The 15,487-nt window shown below is 32.1% G+C and overlaps 1 protein-coding gene across 1 annotated transcript in view; it reads left to right on the top strand.

The window, feature by feature from the left end:
• The window catches only part of LOC105194954 (photoreceptor-specific nuclear receptor), a 79,173-nt gene that overhangs the window by 48,077 nt on the left and 15,609 nt on the right, over nucleotides 1-15,487 (top strand). Inside the window, exons 6-7 of the mRNA XM_026140534.2 lie at nucleotides 7,779-7,900; nucleotides 13,209-13,420. Of these exons, the coding sequence (XP_025996319.1) occupies nucleotides 7,779-7,900; nucleotides 13,209-13,420 (334 nt within the window). The remainder of the gene's footprint in view (nucleotides 1-7,778; nucleotides 7,901-13,208; nucleotides 13,421-15,487) is intronic.

Genomic DNA, 15,487 nt, shown 5'->3' with positions numbered 1-15,487 from the left:
AATTATATTGACCCATTAAAAAAGGACTCTTTACAAAACTAATGGTAATTGACTTTCGGTGGAATTGGCTAAATTTTCAATATGTTGAAGATATTGACAACCTAAACAAAAGACATAACTTCAAAATATTGTTAGTTTTTTAGATATAACTAGTCTATTGTCAAAACTAGTCTATCTTATTTTTATCATTTTATGGAGGAACTGGTAGTTTGCCGGCGTCTTTCCGTCGTGCAAAAGCAATGTCCTGTTTAAGAAAATTATTTTCATCATCAAGTCGCGATATCTGACCTGGACAAAACTGTACATTACAAACATAACAGGGAATGATTTCAATTCTTTCGTTCACAAATTCAATTTTTTTAACTACTCAACGATTTGACAAAGAATGGTTTCCAGCTAAAGCTATGATTATGAATAAAAAAATGTGTTAAACACACTTATTTAGAATCACTCTAACACTGTAACAATAAAAAACTATTTATTCAAGCAAAATACACACGTAAAGTTGATTGGAGGATATTAAGAAAGGGTAGAATTTTTGAGTTCGCAGACTTTCTATTGAACAATAGATGCTACGTTACTGTACGCGCGCGCGCGCGCGCACACACACACGCACACGCACGCACGCACGCACACACGCACACACGCACACACGCGCACACACACACACACACACACACACACACAACATGCGCGCGCGCATACGTATGCACACAACAGATATATAAATATTTGCAAACGTATGTATTATATTTTCTTCCATAAAATGATGAAAATTGATTAATTTTGACAAGTTCTATCTCAAGAACTAACCATATTTTGAAGTTGTGCCTATGGAGACTTTTCTTCACGGTGCCAACATCTTCAACATTCCAAAAAATTAGTTTATTCCACCGTAACCAATTTCCATTAATTTTGTGGGAGGTCTTATATTGAACGTTTGAACTGATTGATAGAATGTCGAAACTCTTTGCAACAGTATCATTATCCTTGTTTTATATAATTATTTTGATAGTTCACCGTAAAATTATTTTCTGATCTGTATTTAATGAAATTTTCAGATATAATAAAATTTTCTTTACGTGTAAGAATCAAAAGTAATATATCGAGAAGAACCTTTTGATCATCAAGTCATACATATTTAATCTCTACCAATTAAAAAAATGTCATATTTTCACAGAAAATGCATAAAAATTGCTTTTTTATATATGTTTTAAATAATGTAAAAGTTTGATAAATATAGAAAAATTAATAAAGTTGAGGTATAGAAAAATTAATATTGTTGATAATTGGATGTGCATATATCTGTGTCAATGCGAAAGTTTGTAATTTTGTAGTTACGTAATTGGATATAAAATCTATTATTTAAAACGATTCACACTCCAGCCGTTCGGTTTCATGTAACAATTCGATACGAGTCATATGAGAAGAGAGAGAGATCGCTTTTACTAAAATCAATCATTCAATCGCGTAAACGTAAAGCTTTGGAACTTGCGCTGGAGCAGAAACGCGTATAATCGTTAATGACTCCAAAATCTATAATTATATACATTAATATCGACTCGAGATTATTGTTATAGTTTTAACGGATTATAATTTGCCAAACTGACAATGAGAAAAGTGAAAACGATGAAAAGAAGATATATTGCAAGTTACACTCTCTCTGGCGGCAAGAAATAATCATACAAAGTTTTACAAAAATAATAAGCACAATATTTATTTCATGTACAACAACATGTTATGAAAAAAATATGGCTATAAATGGGTTCGAACATATTTTTCATCGCGCTAACAATCTATCTTTTCGATTAGCCGCGTTGTCTTCGAACCGTGGATTATATACTTCAAAGTTTACCCAGAAAAAAGCGATAACTGATATTTTTAAATCAGTTTATCCGATTATTTGTGAACTATTCAAATAAACAATTTTTCGCATCGTGTCGCGTCACTTTCATTTTGCTTTAAAAATACTTTGCCCTTAAGCGATTAAATGCGATACAATTGAAATAAATACATTTTCGCAAATACATTTTTTTTACATTGTTTAAGCCATTATTGCCAATCTCAAATTAAAATGACGGTAAAGTAATTATAAAATATTTTTTAACAAAATTAATAAATATCTCTTAAAAAACGAGTCACAATCTTGATTTTTCTCACTTCTATTCCCAATGTTGTGAGTCCAGTCTATGTATATACAGGGTGTCACAAAATATTTGTTCATGTTTTCGTGGGTTGATAGAGCAAATAAAACTGAGAAGAAAAGTTCTTTACCATTTTTCAAAATTCACAATAGTTACCGAGATAAAAATTAATATTGATAAAAAAGGAGAAGCAGCAATGGCTGTCTTACCCGCCTCACCGGGCCGCCTGCCGCGGCTGCTTAGAGTTTGGCGACGGAAGGGCGGTCCCCGCGTGCGGTGGGTAGGGAAAGTATGTGCTTATTTGCCGACTATATTAATTTTTATCTTGGTAACTATTGCAAATTTTGAAAAATGGTAAAAAACTTTTCTTCTCAGTTTTACTTGGTCTATCAACCCATGAGAGCATGAACCAATATTTTGTGTTACCCTGTATATGTATATATATATATATATCACGATAAAAAAATATAAATTATTTTCTTCACAAATAACACCAAAATACAAAAGATGTCTATCACTAAATGTTTGAAGAAGAATTTCTGTGCTTTTACGGCATTACTTAAAAGTTTATGATATTTGAATAGAATCTAAAGTGAAGCTCATAATGAAGAAATTACGATACAGAATTGGATCTTTTTAATGATGGAATAGCTAAACACGGCATGTGCGTGCGTGCGTTTCCTGCACGTAGTGTATACATGTATAATATACATGTACAAAATATGTATATATACATGCCACGTGTGAAACTTTCAAAGATGAGTTTCACTGTCCGATTATCTTTGCACAATTGCCGAACTCAGCCGATCGATTAGCAGAAATCAAGCACAGCTTCGCCGCTAACAATGCTCGCGAAAATCGCTCGGGCTCGATCGACAGACGACATTGACTTGTCAGCGTTGCGACACCGATATGGTTCATTGCGACAGCGACGCGGCTCATGATTTTCCGGGCCCTCGCCGATCTTCCTCTCGAGATGCATCGCCGGAATTGGTATCGTCGATCTCACATCGCTCTCAGATTTGACGAACTTACGCGCATTATCCACGACATATTGTGGCAACTCAACGTCCATTTTGTAGCCCCGCTTTAGATTTTCCGACTTAGTTTGTCTAATGACAGATTCCAAGCGTCGTTTGATGTCTACGCTTGCGATGTGTTGTGGATCCAATATTCTATCGGATGAATATTTACGGGTGACGTTCTCCAGCAGCTCCAGAAGTCGATCGAAGGACAAGCATATTTCATCCAAGGATTGTTGACTAACTAGCAGATAACCTTTGGTCTCGTTTTCTTTCTTTTTTAGAGCATATTCCAGCTTAGCCATATTGTTTTGTGCCGATCGTAGATTCATCTCGGCAGCTTCGCGGCGCTCTCGTTCTTCAATAAGCTGAAGGTCGGTTCGTTTGGTTTCTTCCAAAAGACGACTGTGTTCCGCTTGAGCTTCCGTCAATTGCGTAAGAATCCGTTCTATTTCTCCTGAATCGTCCTGCTGGTCCACACTTTGCGTCCCAACATCCATTTTGGTCGAATCGAAGCTCTTCAAGCTTGTCTCGTCGGCGCCTTGTACGGTGTCTTTGTATTCCGATTGCACTCCGACGTCACAATCGACGCGATTTACCACAGGCTTTATACAAGACTGAAGATCTAAATGAAGGGAGATCTTAGGCATTGTTTGTACACTATCGATCATTTGCGATCGAATTAAATTACGTTGTTGGGTAGTGTCGCGAACTGGTGGTGAAGGCGGTCGGATCTTCATCTTTGTTGGTAAAAGCGATACCGGAACTGCCCTCCTTGGTGGAATCACCTGACATGACCGCCTCACATACTTAGTGAAAGCACTTCGCGCTCTCGAAGGCTTTGCTGTATCCTCGTTCTCATTATCTCTTCGAGTATTTGCTGACGCGATCCTCTTATCCTTTGGCGCTAATCCTATCCACTTGTATTCCAACTTTCCTTCGACGTCATTTTCCACTAATCTTCTCATTATCTCAGTTGCGAGTTCGTCGTTCAAATTCACGTTCTTCCTTACATCAAGCACTACCAACGTACTGTTTTGTTCCAGTAGATTTAACAAATCCGCGCCGATCTGATCTGTCAAACCGCAATGTTGAAGATCCAACGCCTTCATCCACAAACTATCGTGTACCGCCTCAATCATTTCCCTCACAGCACCGTTGCCCAGATGGGGATTGTCATTCAAAGTCAATCGACGTAGCCCCGGCATGGTCTCAAATTTAGGCTCACGATACCTCAATGATTGCTTCCAGGTGTCGTGATACAACGCCAATTTTTGTCTTGAGAGCGCGGACGCTAACGCGCTACCGCTACTTGGCGTAAGATCGCAGTAGCTGAGATTCAGTGATCTCACACTGCGGATGTCTGCTATCGTTCGACAGATCAATTCGCAGCCATTATCGCCGATGTAACAACGTCGAAGAGACAGATGGTGTAGAGTCTGCGTTCCCGACAGTCCGACGCAGAGCACCGCAATACAATCTGGTGGAAAGGGGATGCCTTCGAGTTCTAGGTGCGTGAGACTGGGCGAATTCCTTACGCATTGGCCGACGCTCTGCGACAGCCACTCCAACAAGTAACGCGTAAGGACTACCGGGGCTTTACCCATTGCTCGTGCCTTGTCCTCAGAATTTATCTCTTCCAACGGTTTACGACATTGGTACCTGATGGAAATTTTACAGAATAATTGTGATTTTTATATCTAGACTGTGACAAGTTGAATAACATCTAAACTGCACAGAACATTTACAATATTGTCGCAAGTTTGCAATGTTTTTGCGATATTGCTAAACTGTTAGATTATATTCTGAGTTATATGGACAATAATTATACTTTGTTAGTGTTTCCAAAATAATTTGTAACATTAGGATGCCCAAATTTGAAAACAAAAGTTTGCAAAAGAAACAATTTTAAAATTACAGAAACAATTTAGTTAAACTAAAATAAAAGAGAAACAATTTAAAAAAATTGGATAAGATAAATTAATAAATGTACAGAAAAAAATTAATATTAAAATATATATTAATATTCTATCATGTTTGGCCTTACGTTTTACATTTGACTTTACGCTCTACATTTGGCATTACGCACTAAAAATAACTTTATCAAGTTTGAAAAGCAGTAGAAAAAGGTGATGTTATGTGACATGTAGATATTCTGGCCACTCATATTATCTCCATTATTAAGCGATAAATTCTAGTAATTACTTATAGAATCATTTATTCAGTAACTTGCCATTATGTAGTGGCGCTAATATGCCAATAATAAAAGCCATCATTGTTACAAAGTGTTATTACTTTTGAGCGTTTCAAAATTTTTTAAAGTACATTTATACGAGTAACATTTAATTGCACATATTTCCTCATTCTTTTTAAATTTGAATGTATTGTTAGACGAGTATACACTCGTACGCACACTCGAGTATTTTTCTTTGTTATTTAACTTTTTATTCGGTTGTACACATTTGAAATAATACAAAGTTAAACAATAACATAGAATTTTATTAATGTGAGCTTTTAAACACGCTGAAATCTCAACTTAATACAATTTTTTTTTTAAAGTTTTCATATCGAAGTAGTTATTTGATAAATTGATAATTTTATAATAAAGTACTGTTTTTTTAAGAAAGAATATATTTTCATTGACATCATTGCCATATTAGATGGTTGTTAACAACATTTAATATTAAATTGACTTTTAATTTAATAACATTATATTACTAATTATTGTTCAATTTAGAACTGTGTTTTAGGCCGAAAATTTATTTAGCGCGTAGTTTTGTGAACTTAAAAGGGTATATAAAATCACACAATAAATATCACCACTTAGATATAGCTGTAATCGATAAGGCATTTCGATTATTTATATTGTAACTTTACATATCGGAGTTCTCTGTTAAACATGTTTTTTTTAAACCAATTTTTTAAAAATTTAGTCTTGTAATAGACTACATTACTATCTTTGATTCTTTTTGACTCATCATGTAATGTCGCTACATTTTTATAAATAATATTTTATGTAATAAATGTCATAACTTTAAGTCTAGAATATATTGAAGAACAATTTAATGAATATAATTGTTAATTTTTCAATTAAAAATATTAATTATTAACAAAGTTATTAAGTACAAAATATAAATAGGTGGCCATAGTACTACCTTCTTCTCTACGTAAAGATCAAATGATCAATATTATAAATAAAAAAATGACAATGTTAAAATATTAATATCGGTCAATTTGCAACCTGCTGTGTACGCTGATTGATTTGAGCGAGCGATCGAGAGAAAGAGAGTTCAAGATTGGTCCCCAGTCATCCATCTTGATGCGATCGGTAGTGAAGTCCAAACTGTGCGGCAGGGTTACACATATCACCGGCAACGGTCGCAATCGCTGTTGCTTACACAGCTCCATGTAACAGCTGGCAAAGTTTCTGCCGGCCGGAATCGCCATTTTCCGTGGCGAAGCCGGCGCGGCTGCATCGATCTTCCGTCGGTGTCGCGACGGAATTTTACCCTCGAGCGTCGTAATGGTGCCGATGATCTTGCCTCCAAAATTATGAACGGCCTCGTCCACTGCTGCAAAACGATAAATTGTCCGCTTTTTCAGCGTGCACCGCGAACCACATTTCTATAGGCTTGACCAGAGACTGAAATATACTTGAAACACGATACCGTTAAGAGACAAGAGTTACCTTTGCCGTTGTTGCTTCGCTTGAGAATCAACCGCGATCTCACCGCGAAACGTCATCTGAATTATTAGATGGAAGTAATTGTGAGAATCGGAATCAGAAAGAGTATTTTATGAAAACATCGACGACGCCGATCAGTTTCTATGTAATCGCGATTGTTGTTTGCCTGTCCACCTACCTGAAACCGAAATATCCCTGCGCGGAATAAGACAAACCTACAAACGAAACATACGTATGAGCAGACTGAAGATGTCGTCGCTTGTGGTCGTTTATTGTCATATCGAAGTTTGCATGTGAAAAACTATGAACTTGCAATTTTAATAATTCTTTGAAGCAGACGAATAGAACAGAACAAAATTTACTCCATCTCTTTTATTATATTCTTGGAAATTTTTAATAATGTTATTTAATAATTAAAACATCTTTTTCAAATGCATATTTTTGCGCGTGAGCGCTTTTAGATTTTTATATGCTGAAATTAAATTAACCCTTTCGCTATGAGAGTCCTCTCCGCTAAGACGTTCCCGCTGTATGAGACACCGCGCCAAAAGTGTATACATTGCACGCGGACAGCAGTCGGATTTACATCTTACTCCTAAAAGTTGCTTTGACGATGCTTTTTGAATAACATTAAACAATAATATTTAATAATAATACTCTGTATTGTGATATTTGATGATATTTTTTTAAACAGGAATAGGACACATAGTACGGATCGCGTCGCGTCGTATGCAAAATAACGAGCGGGTGACTATAGTCACCCGTCGTACGTAGACGGCGTCTCGCGGAGGGTGACTATAATCACCTGTCATATCGAAAGGGTTAAGATTGATTTAACAAAATGTATCAGTAGAATTTGTTTGAATTACACAATTATTTTTTTATTATTTAGATATTTTAATCTTTTCATTATGAATTATTTCTTAGACCGCCAGTGTCCTTAGCTATGGCAAGATATACTACGCCACTACCTCTACCCACAGTCGCACCGACGACAAATTCTGCAAACAACACCGCAGGAACACCACCTCGACAAGACAACGAGGACGGTACGCAAGTTTTATATTTAATACAATTAAAGAGTTTCCTACAAATACCAAACAAGTTCAAACAGTTAAATTTTCAGGAAACGAAAAACTTTTTATTCTTAAATTGCTCATTGTAGAAAACGATAATTTTTCTCACAGACTGTAGTACATTAAAGTCATATATAAGAACAAAGTTGTAGGCTTTAATTTATATGATATTATAACGACTCATTTAAAAGAAAACATAAAAAACTTTTAAATTTGATTTTTGCGGTAATTTTACATTTTTTACCTATTTACCTTAAAATGTTTCACATTTATCTTTTTTTATAATAGTAGTAACGATAAAAGTTAAGAAGAAAATATTTAAAGTATAAAGCAATTTTTTTGTTTTTATTTATAAAGTTTTACAAATTGCTTTTAATGAAAACATCGTTTTGTTTTTCTTTGCATTAATATGATAATATTTTTCTAGGCATCTAATAGGTACAAGAACAAAATCAAAGGTTTGATTGATATTTGAAGGCCTGATATAAAAGAATTATAATAAATTCTTTGTATTTTCGTTCTTTCAGAAATATTACATAAATTATATCTGTTTGTATTGATAATATGTTCCGTTTTCGGTTTGATTCTTGCAAGAGTAAAATTTTATAAATAAAATTGTTCATAGTATAATTTTCTGATAGATAATGATTTGGCACTTTAAATCCAGTTGTTATGTTTGTAAACAATTATTAACTTTTAAGATAATAATAAAAAATAAAGTAACACTTGTAAACTGAGCAAATAAAGTGTATTTAATAATGTACAGAATAAGATAATATAATTTTGTATTCTGAACATATATTGTTAAATTTAAACGCAAAATATATAATCAATTATTTAAACTTTAAAGTAACTTAAATTAGTTACAAAATAATTATAAAAAAGAAATGAAGATATTTAAGCTGAAGTCCAAAATTAAACAAGCTACTTTTGAATTTACTAGTTAAAAACGTATTTTAAGGTCAGAGTATGTTCCTAAAAGATATGTCACAGGAAGTAGGTAAAGAGAGAGTGAGAAAGTGGAACCGGCAGTAACGGATCTGTTTAGTGTAGCAAAAACTTGTAACAAAGTAGATATACGAACAGTTTTTATAAAAATTTCAGCAATGTTTATTATGTATACGCTATTTTATGGTTTATTATGACATTACAATATTATTCAACTTTCTAATTATAAAAAATAACAAACATATACACCTGATTTTCGGAATAAATTTATGTTTTAAAAACAACGTACTCAATAAATAAATCCTGCTCGTGTAGTTATTGTTATAATCGTTATTATTTGTTTACTGTATGTGAGATTTGCACCAGATAATGACTTTCAACACTGCTAACTTTTGAAAAGCTAAAATTGCATCCAAATAGATAAAAATTTTTTAAAATTAAAAGATTAATTAAAGACAAAATTAAAGAAAATTGTGATAATTAATAATAGCTTAAACTCAGAGAGATTTAATTTTTGTGATAAAAAATTATTTTAAAATTGATTTAGAAAATAATGTTTAGTTTCCTAACTACTTTTAATTTATTTTTTATTCAAACTTTATTATACAAGCATTTTTATTTAAACTTTATTATACATAAGCATTTAAAGAGTCTTTCTCATTAAAAGGATCAAAAAAATTAATTGTGTTGAGACGCTTAGAATAAGTTGGGGAAACCAAAAAGAAGTTAGTTTTGGCTCTTACAGATAGTACCACATCCATAATATTTGTTATTGCATCTATTTTTGTACGTGATCATGAACGCGTTGTAATTTGCTATAATTGTTATTGTTTTAAAATGAAACGCAAAGTAAAAAGTGAAAAAAAGTTAAATCCAAAAAGATTGTTAAAAAATCAGCATATTCTTCAAAAAGACACGAATTTTACTTTTTTCTGCTTCGTCATAGAAGCAGAAAGAAAATAGACTCGCAGAGCAGAAACAAACCTTACGTGGACTTATGCGGAAAAGTAGGTCTACTTTATGGCCCTGAAATAGCGGATTAAGGATACATAAGAAAATATTTAGATTATATGCTTAGAAAATTAATTTAAAACTTTTACGTGGTTTTTCTTAAAATTATTTTTTTAAAATCGCGTGAAACTTCCGAAAAAATGGCTTGACTCATTAATTTTTAATTTTGAATAATTATTATTGACACTTTTGCAGTTTGTGAATCACAATTTATTTGTATGTATTAATTATTTAACCTTCTTTTTTAAAGAAAATGCGTAAAATATGAGAAAAATCAAAACACGATATTTTTTCTGCCGCCATTTTGTTAAAATTCAAAATTGTAACCCGAATGTTGGTTTAGTAATTGCATTTAACAGTGTAAAATACGGATAAAAAATTTTTTTAAATATTTTTATTATAGAACCATTGGAAATTTCCTACGATTTTTGTGTTTTTCTCAACTCCTCAAATTCAGTAGGCCAGGAGAGGGGGATGGAAAAGAGAAATATCATTTTAAACTCTGTAATTTTTTTTGCAAAACAAGACTTCCGATTAAAATAAATATAAAGTTTCGTCTTAATCGACTATAATCTATATATAGTTTGTTTACAATCCACTTCTAATTTTTAGGCTTCTGAATGAGAAAGACTCTTTAAACCTTAAACACCCCGATCCCATAAAATACGTAAACACATTTTCCGATCTAGGAGACTTTTTCAACTTTGAGAAGCTATAACTTTGGTTCCAATCAATATTTTTCAACAATTTTTTTTTAAATAAAAATTTAGAATCTCAGAAATGTGCACAATCGGCATTGCCGAAAAATCATTTATTATGAAACTATAAAGGAAAAACCATTAAGCAAAAATAAAATAATTGTTCAAAAATCCACTTTTCTTTTTAAAAATTATATCTTCGCTATAAAAAACTTTCAAGAACTTTAAAATACGGCGTTTTAAAGCTAAAGATTCATACTTTCAAAAAAGATATAGTATTGTCATTTCATAAAAAAAATATAATTATATAACAAGGAGAATATGAGGTACTTTTGAGTGTCTAAAAATTCACTTTTCTTAAAAAAATATATATATTTTTACGACAAAAAGTTTTTAAGGACTTTACAAATACGGCGTTTTAATGCAAAAAAGTCATACTTTTAAGAAAAAATTATCACTGTTATTTCTATTAAAAAATATACTTGTGTAACATAGTAAATATGAGGTATTTTTGATTAACGCAAGGTGTTTAAAATTGAAAATAGATGTATTTCGTGATATATTTTGAACCCTGGGCAGAAGCTCCTTTTTCCACAGCACTGTATAATATTTTAACTTTGGACAGAGTATATGAACGTGTTTTATTCGGTTTTTTAAATGTAAGATTACTCACAAAAAAGTTTTACTCACACAGAATGGTAATCCCACCATAGCAGACCCCAACAAAACTTTGCTGTCATGCCGTTTAAATGTTCTAGTTGACCAATAAAATTGATCAACCATATCAATCGAAAGAGGAGATTGCAAACTTTTTTACATCCTGGTCTGAACCTGTTATCTTATTTCGTCTTCACACAGCAAGCGTTCGAAACTACATATATGGTCTTTCTGACCAACTTGTGTGGTTAAGAGTTAATAAAGCCCAATGTTTAAAGAGTTTCGAAAATTTTTTTTGTTTATTTACAAATATTAGGTAATTATGCAGTATAGGGGACCCAGCTCCAATCATGTTGACCTTCACATATGTTATAGAGGTAAGTATACTGAACAACTTTTCCTTATAAATTAATTGGCGCTCTCGTAGTTTTTGAGATATACTTAGAGAAAAAAAAATAATTATTTTTTAATTATTTCAGAAAATATTTATTTTCCAAAAAGGGGTCAAACAAAAAATAAAGCTTGTGATAAGCTCTACAAAAAAATCATATACATATTTTACCTAGCTTCAATAATATAGTTGTTATAATAGAAAAACTGTTTTAAAATGAGTTCTTTGCATTTTCATTAATAATTCATTTTCAGTAATAACCACACATATATTCATACATATATATACACACACACACATACTCATCTGGTACAGAGAACCCGTTGGCGGGAGAGGAGTTCTGCCCCTCCTCCTGCACTCTCCCCCCCGTATTTTTCCTAACCCAACCTAACCCTATTTTAATTGTAATTTGGCCAACGATATCGAATTGACCACGCTGCAATATTAGATTTGAAATTATAGCCAAATTGTAACTACAATAAACTTTATTGAATAAAGTTGGTTTGGGTTAGGGAAAATATGGGGAAAGGGTGCAAAGAGAGAGGCGGAGTTCGTTCTCTGCCAACGCATTCTCTGTAACATGTGCGTGTGCGTGTGCGTGTGCGTGTGCGTTTGCGTGTGCGTGTGCGTGTGCGTGTGCGTGTGCGTATGTGCGTACGTGCGTGCGTGCACGCGCGCGCGCGTGTGTGCGTGTGCGTGCGCGCGTGTGTGTGAGTATATTTGTGATTATTACTGAAAATAAATTATTAATGAAAATAGAAAAAACTTATTTTAAAATAGTTTTTTGATTATAACGACTGAAGTATTGGAGTTAGGTAAAATATGTATAGAATTTTATTTGTAGAGTTTTTTATAAGTTTTATTTTTTATTTGACACATTTTTTTCTAAAATGAATATTTTTTGAAAAAATTAAAAAAGACTGTTTTTTCTTTTTTTAAGTATATATCGAAATCTGTAGGAGAACGCCAATTAATTTATAAAGAAAATTTGTTCAGTATCCTTGCTTCTGTAACATATGTCAAGGTCAACATGATTGGAGTTGGGTCCCCTGCATAATTACCAAATATCCTATATGGAAATTATATTTTATTTTTGTAATTGAAATAAAAATTTTGTTCTTATTTAGTTTATTTCAATATCTCCATTAATAGGGGAAGGGAGGGAGTGATGAAATACTATTGTATTTTACTTGTTTTAAATAATTTAGTAAAGGTTAACGCGACACATAATTTTTGTCGACTCCAATTTGTTAGCCAGAGCTCTATCATTCACTTTGTAAATAAAAGTATATAGAACGAATGTAATTTACAATTTACTGAAGTAGAAAAAAAGGGATACGTTTGATAACAGGGATATCGTGAAATATAAATAACCGATGTTATAAAAGGCTCTTTTAGTTATAAAATGTCATAAATCAATTATCCTTCGTAAATCTTACACTCTAATGAGTGCATTTACAAAACGAAGTTTTATTAACATTCACAAAATATATTTTATCTGAAAAACAATAACTTTTTAAAATAATTTTTTTATAATTTTATATTTGCTTGAAGAAAAAGCTTTCTATTTGTACAGGAAATGCGTCCGAGGACAGCATAGATGTAACAAACGAGGAGCCATTGACGCCTCAACGAAGCGGATGCACGCAACTTCCACCTGTGCTGCCATCGTTATATTCACCAGCGAGTGCCGAAACGGTTTACGAGACCAGCGCAAGGCTGCTCTTCATGGCAGTCAAATGGGCAAAAAATCTCCCCTCTTTTGCTGGCCTACCATTCAGAGATCAGGTATTGCGAATTTATCGATTGCAATTCACTTATATTTTTAAATATGTATGCACTTATTAATTTAATGTGTATACTTTGTGTATATATTTACCACATTTTTATTTGCCAATTTATTATAATATTGAACGGTTATTGTTACGATACAAATTTTGTCTAGAATTAGGACCAGTTTCTGTAACATTAACCGTAAAACATACTATAAGAATTAGCCAATCACAATCAAAAATTTAAAAATAACATTAAAAGAAATCGTGAAATGCTGCAGGATGATGAGATACCACGTATAATTCGCGTTGAATTCTAAGAGCAGCCGTAAAAATTATTTTTATTTACGTTACAATTTATTTAGATATTATAGAATGATTACTGGTTATTAGAATTCACTGTTTTTGTAAAAACTGAATTTTAGCAACAAAGATAGTAGCGAATTTTTGTAGAAGTTATACTCTACGTTGGGGATAGGAGGGTAAGATAATGAAGTGGATAAGATGACGAATTGTTAATTTTTTTCCAAATTAATAACAAATGACGAATCGGTGGTTAATTTATCAGAGACTTTAGATGATAATAAATAATTTATGGTTATTTGATTTTAATCTGTCTATAATAGCAGATAATATAATAATAAATGTGTTTTGGAAGCACCTGTACTCGATTCACAGTAAGAATATACCCTGCGTGTACGGACAGCTTAGTAGGGAGAGCATAGCGCCTTATTCAGTACCATATACGTAAATACGGCACCCACGCTTCTTGTTAAAAAATTGAACAGGTAAAACTCGAAGTGTGTACAGCCGAATAAAAAGTTAGATAACAAAAAAAAAAGCACTCAAGTGTACATACATTCGTGTGATAATACGCTCAAGTTTAAAAACAATGAGGAAGTTTACGTAATTAAGTGCTAAAATTTACCTTAAAAAAGTGTAGAAGTGCTCAAAAATAAAAATGCCTCATAATAATTGTTAGTTATTGTGTATTAATATACTAGCGCCATTAATAAACCACAGGTCACCAATTGAATAATTCCATGAACAATTGTTAGTATTCGTCACCTAATAACGGAGATAATGGGGATAGCCATAATGTCCACAGTAGCCTTTTTCCTCTAATAAATTTTATTGCAAATCAGAAAACAAAACAAAAAAATTATCTTTATTTTACAAAATCTCATTACAAGAGTTATTATAGAATAATGACAGAAAAACTGAAATTTGTTATAAAATAAAATATAATATTGAATTAATATTGAATTGACATACGAAGACAAATTATAATAAATTATAAATATCATATTGGTTTTTGTTGAAAGTTTATGAAATAAACACAAATAAGAATCGTCGAGACACTCAATGTCCTTTTGCAAATTTAATCTATTATGTTGTTTAAATATACGAGTATAACATTTCAGAAATTTAATATCGATATACCATGTCGATACTCTTATGCTGTACTCGCTGTAAAGAAGCAAGTATACGGACCTACCGAAAGCGTTCTCCTTCTGTAGAGAAACGTGCGCGAAACGGACAAATTTTTGTTCGCGTTGGATATATTCTTGCTGTAAACCGAGTATATACATATGTAATTTTTTGGTGTTTGTTTATAAGAAATAACATAATTATCATAAATATTTCCATTTTATCTATAAAATCACAATAATTAGAAACGTATACAACAACGTATTCATATTTTTCAATTTTCATATTGCAATCTTTATATTTAATAAACAAAGAAATACGGCAACAACGGGTAAGATGACGAACATCGTACGAGTATATGGGCAAGGTAATGCATTCGTGCATTAATTTTTTTTACCTCTACAGCATTCTGACTATATATAATGCAATTTTAATCGCAATATGTATCGTAATGTATATCACAATTTTAATAATATTTATTATTTTTACAGATTACATATTTTTTGTTCTATTTATATTTTTCTTTAACTATATTGTAATATCAAAATAGTATAAGACTATTATATTATAATAAATATTTCTTGTACATAAGAGTACATTTTTAACTTTCTTTGATTATTTTTCGATCTTACTCAGTGTTAAAAGTCATCTC

This window comes from Solenopsis invicta, chromosome 10 (assembly GCF_016802725.1).
Source record: "Solenopsis invicta isolate M01_SB chromosome 10, UNIL_Sinv_3.0, whole genome shotgun sequence".
NCBI lineage: Eukaryota > Metazoa > Arthropoda > Insecta > Hymenoptera > Formicidae > Solenopsis > Solenopsis invicta.
This window is presented reverse-complemented; position numbering and strand designations above follow the sequence as displayed.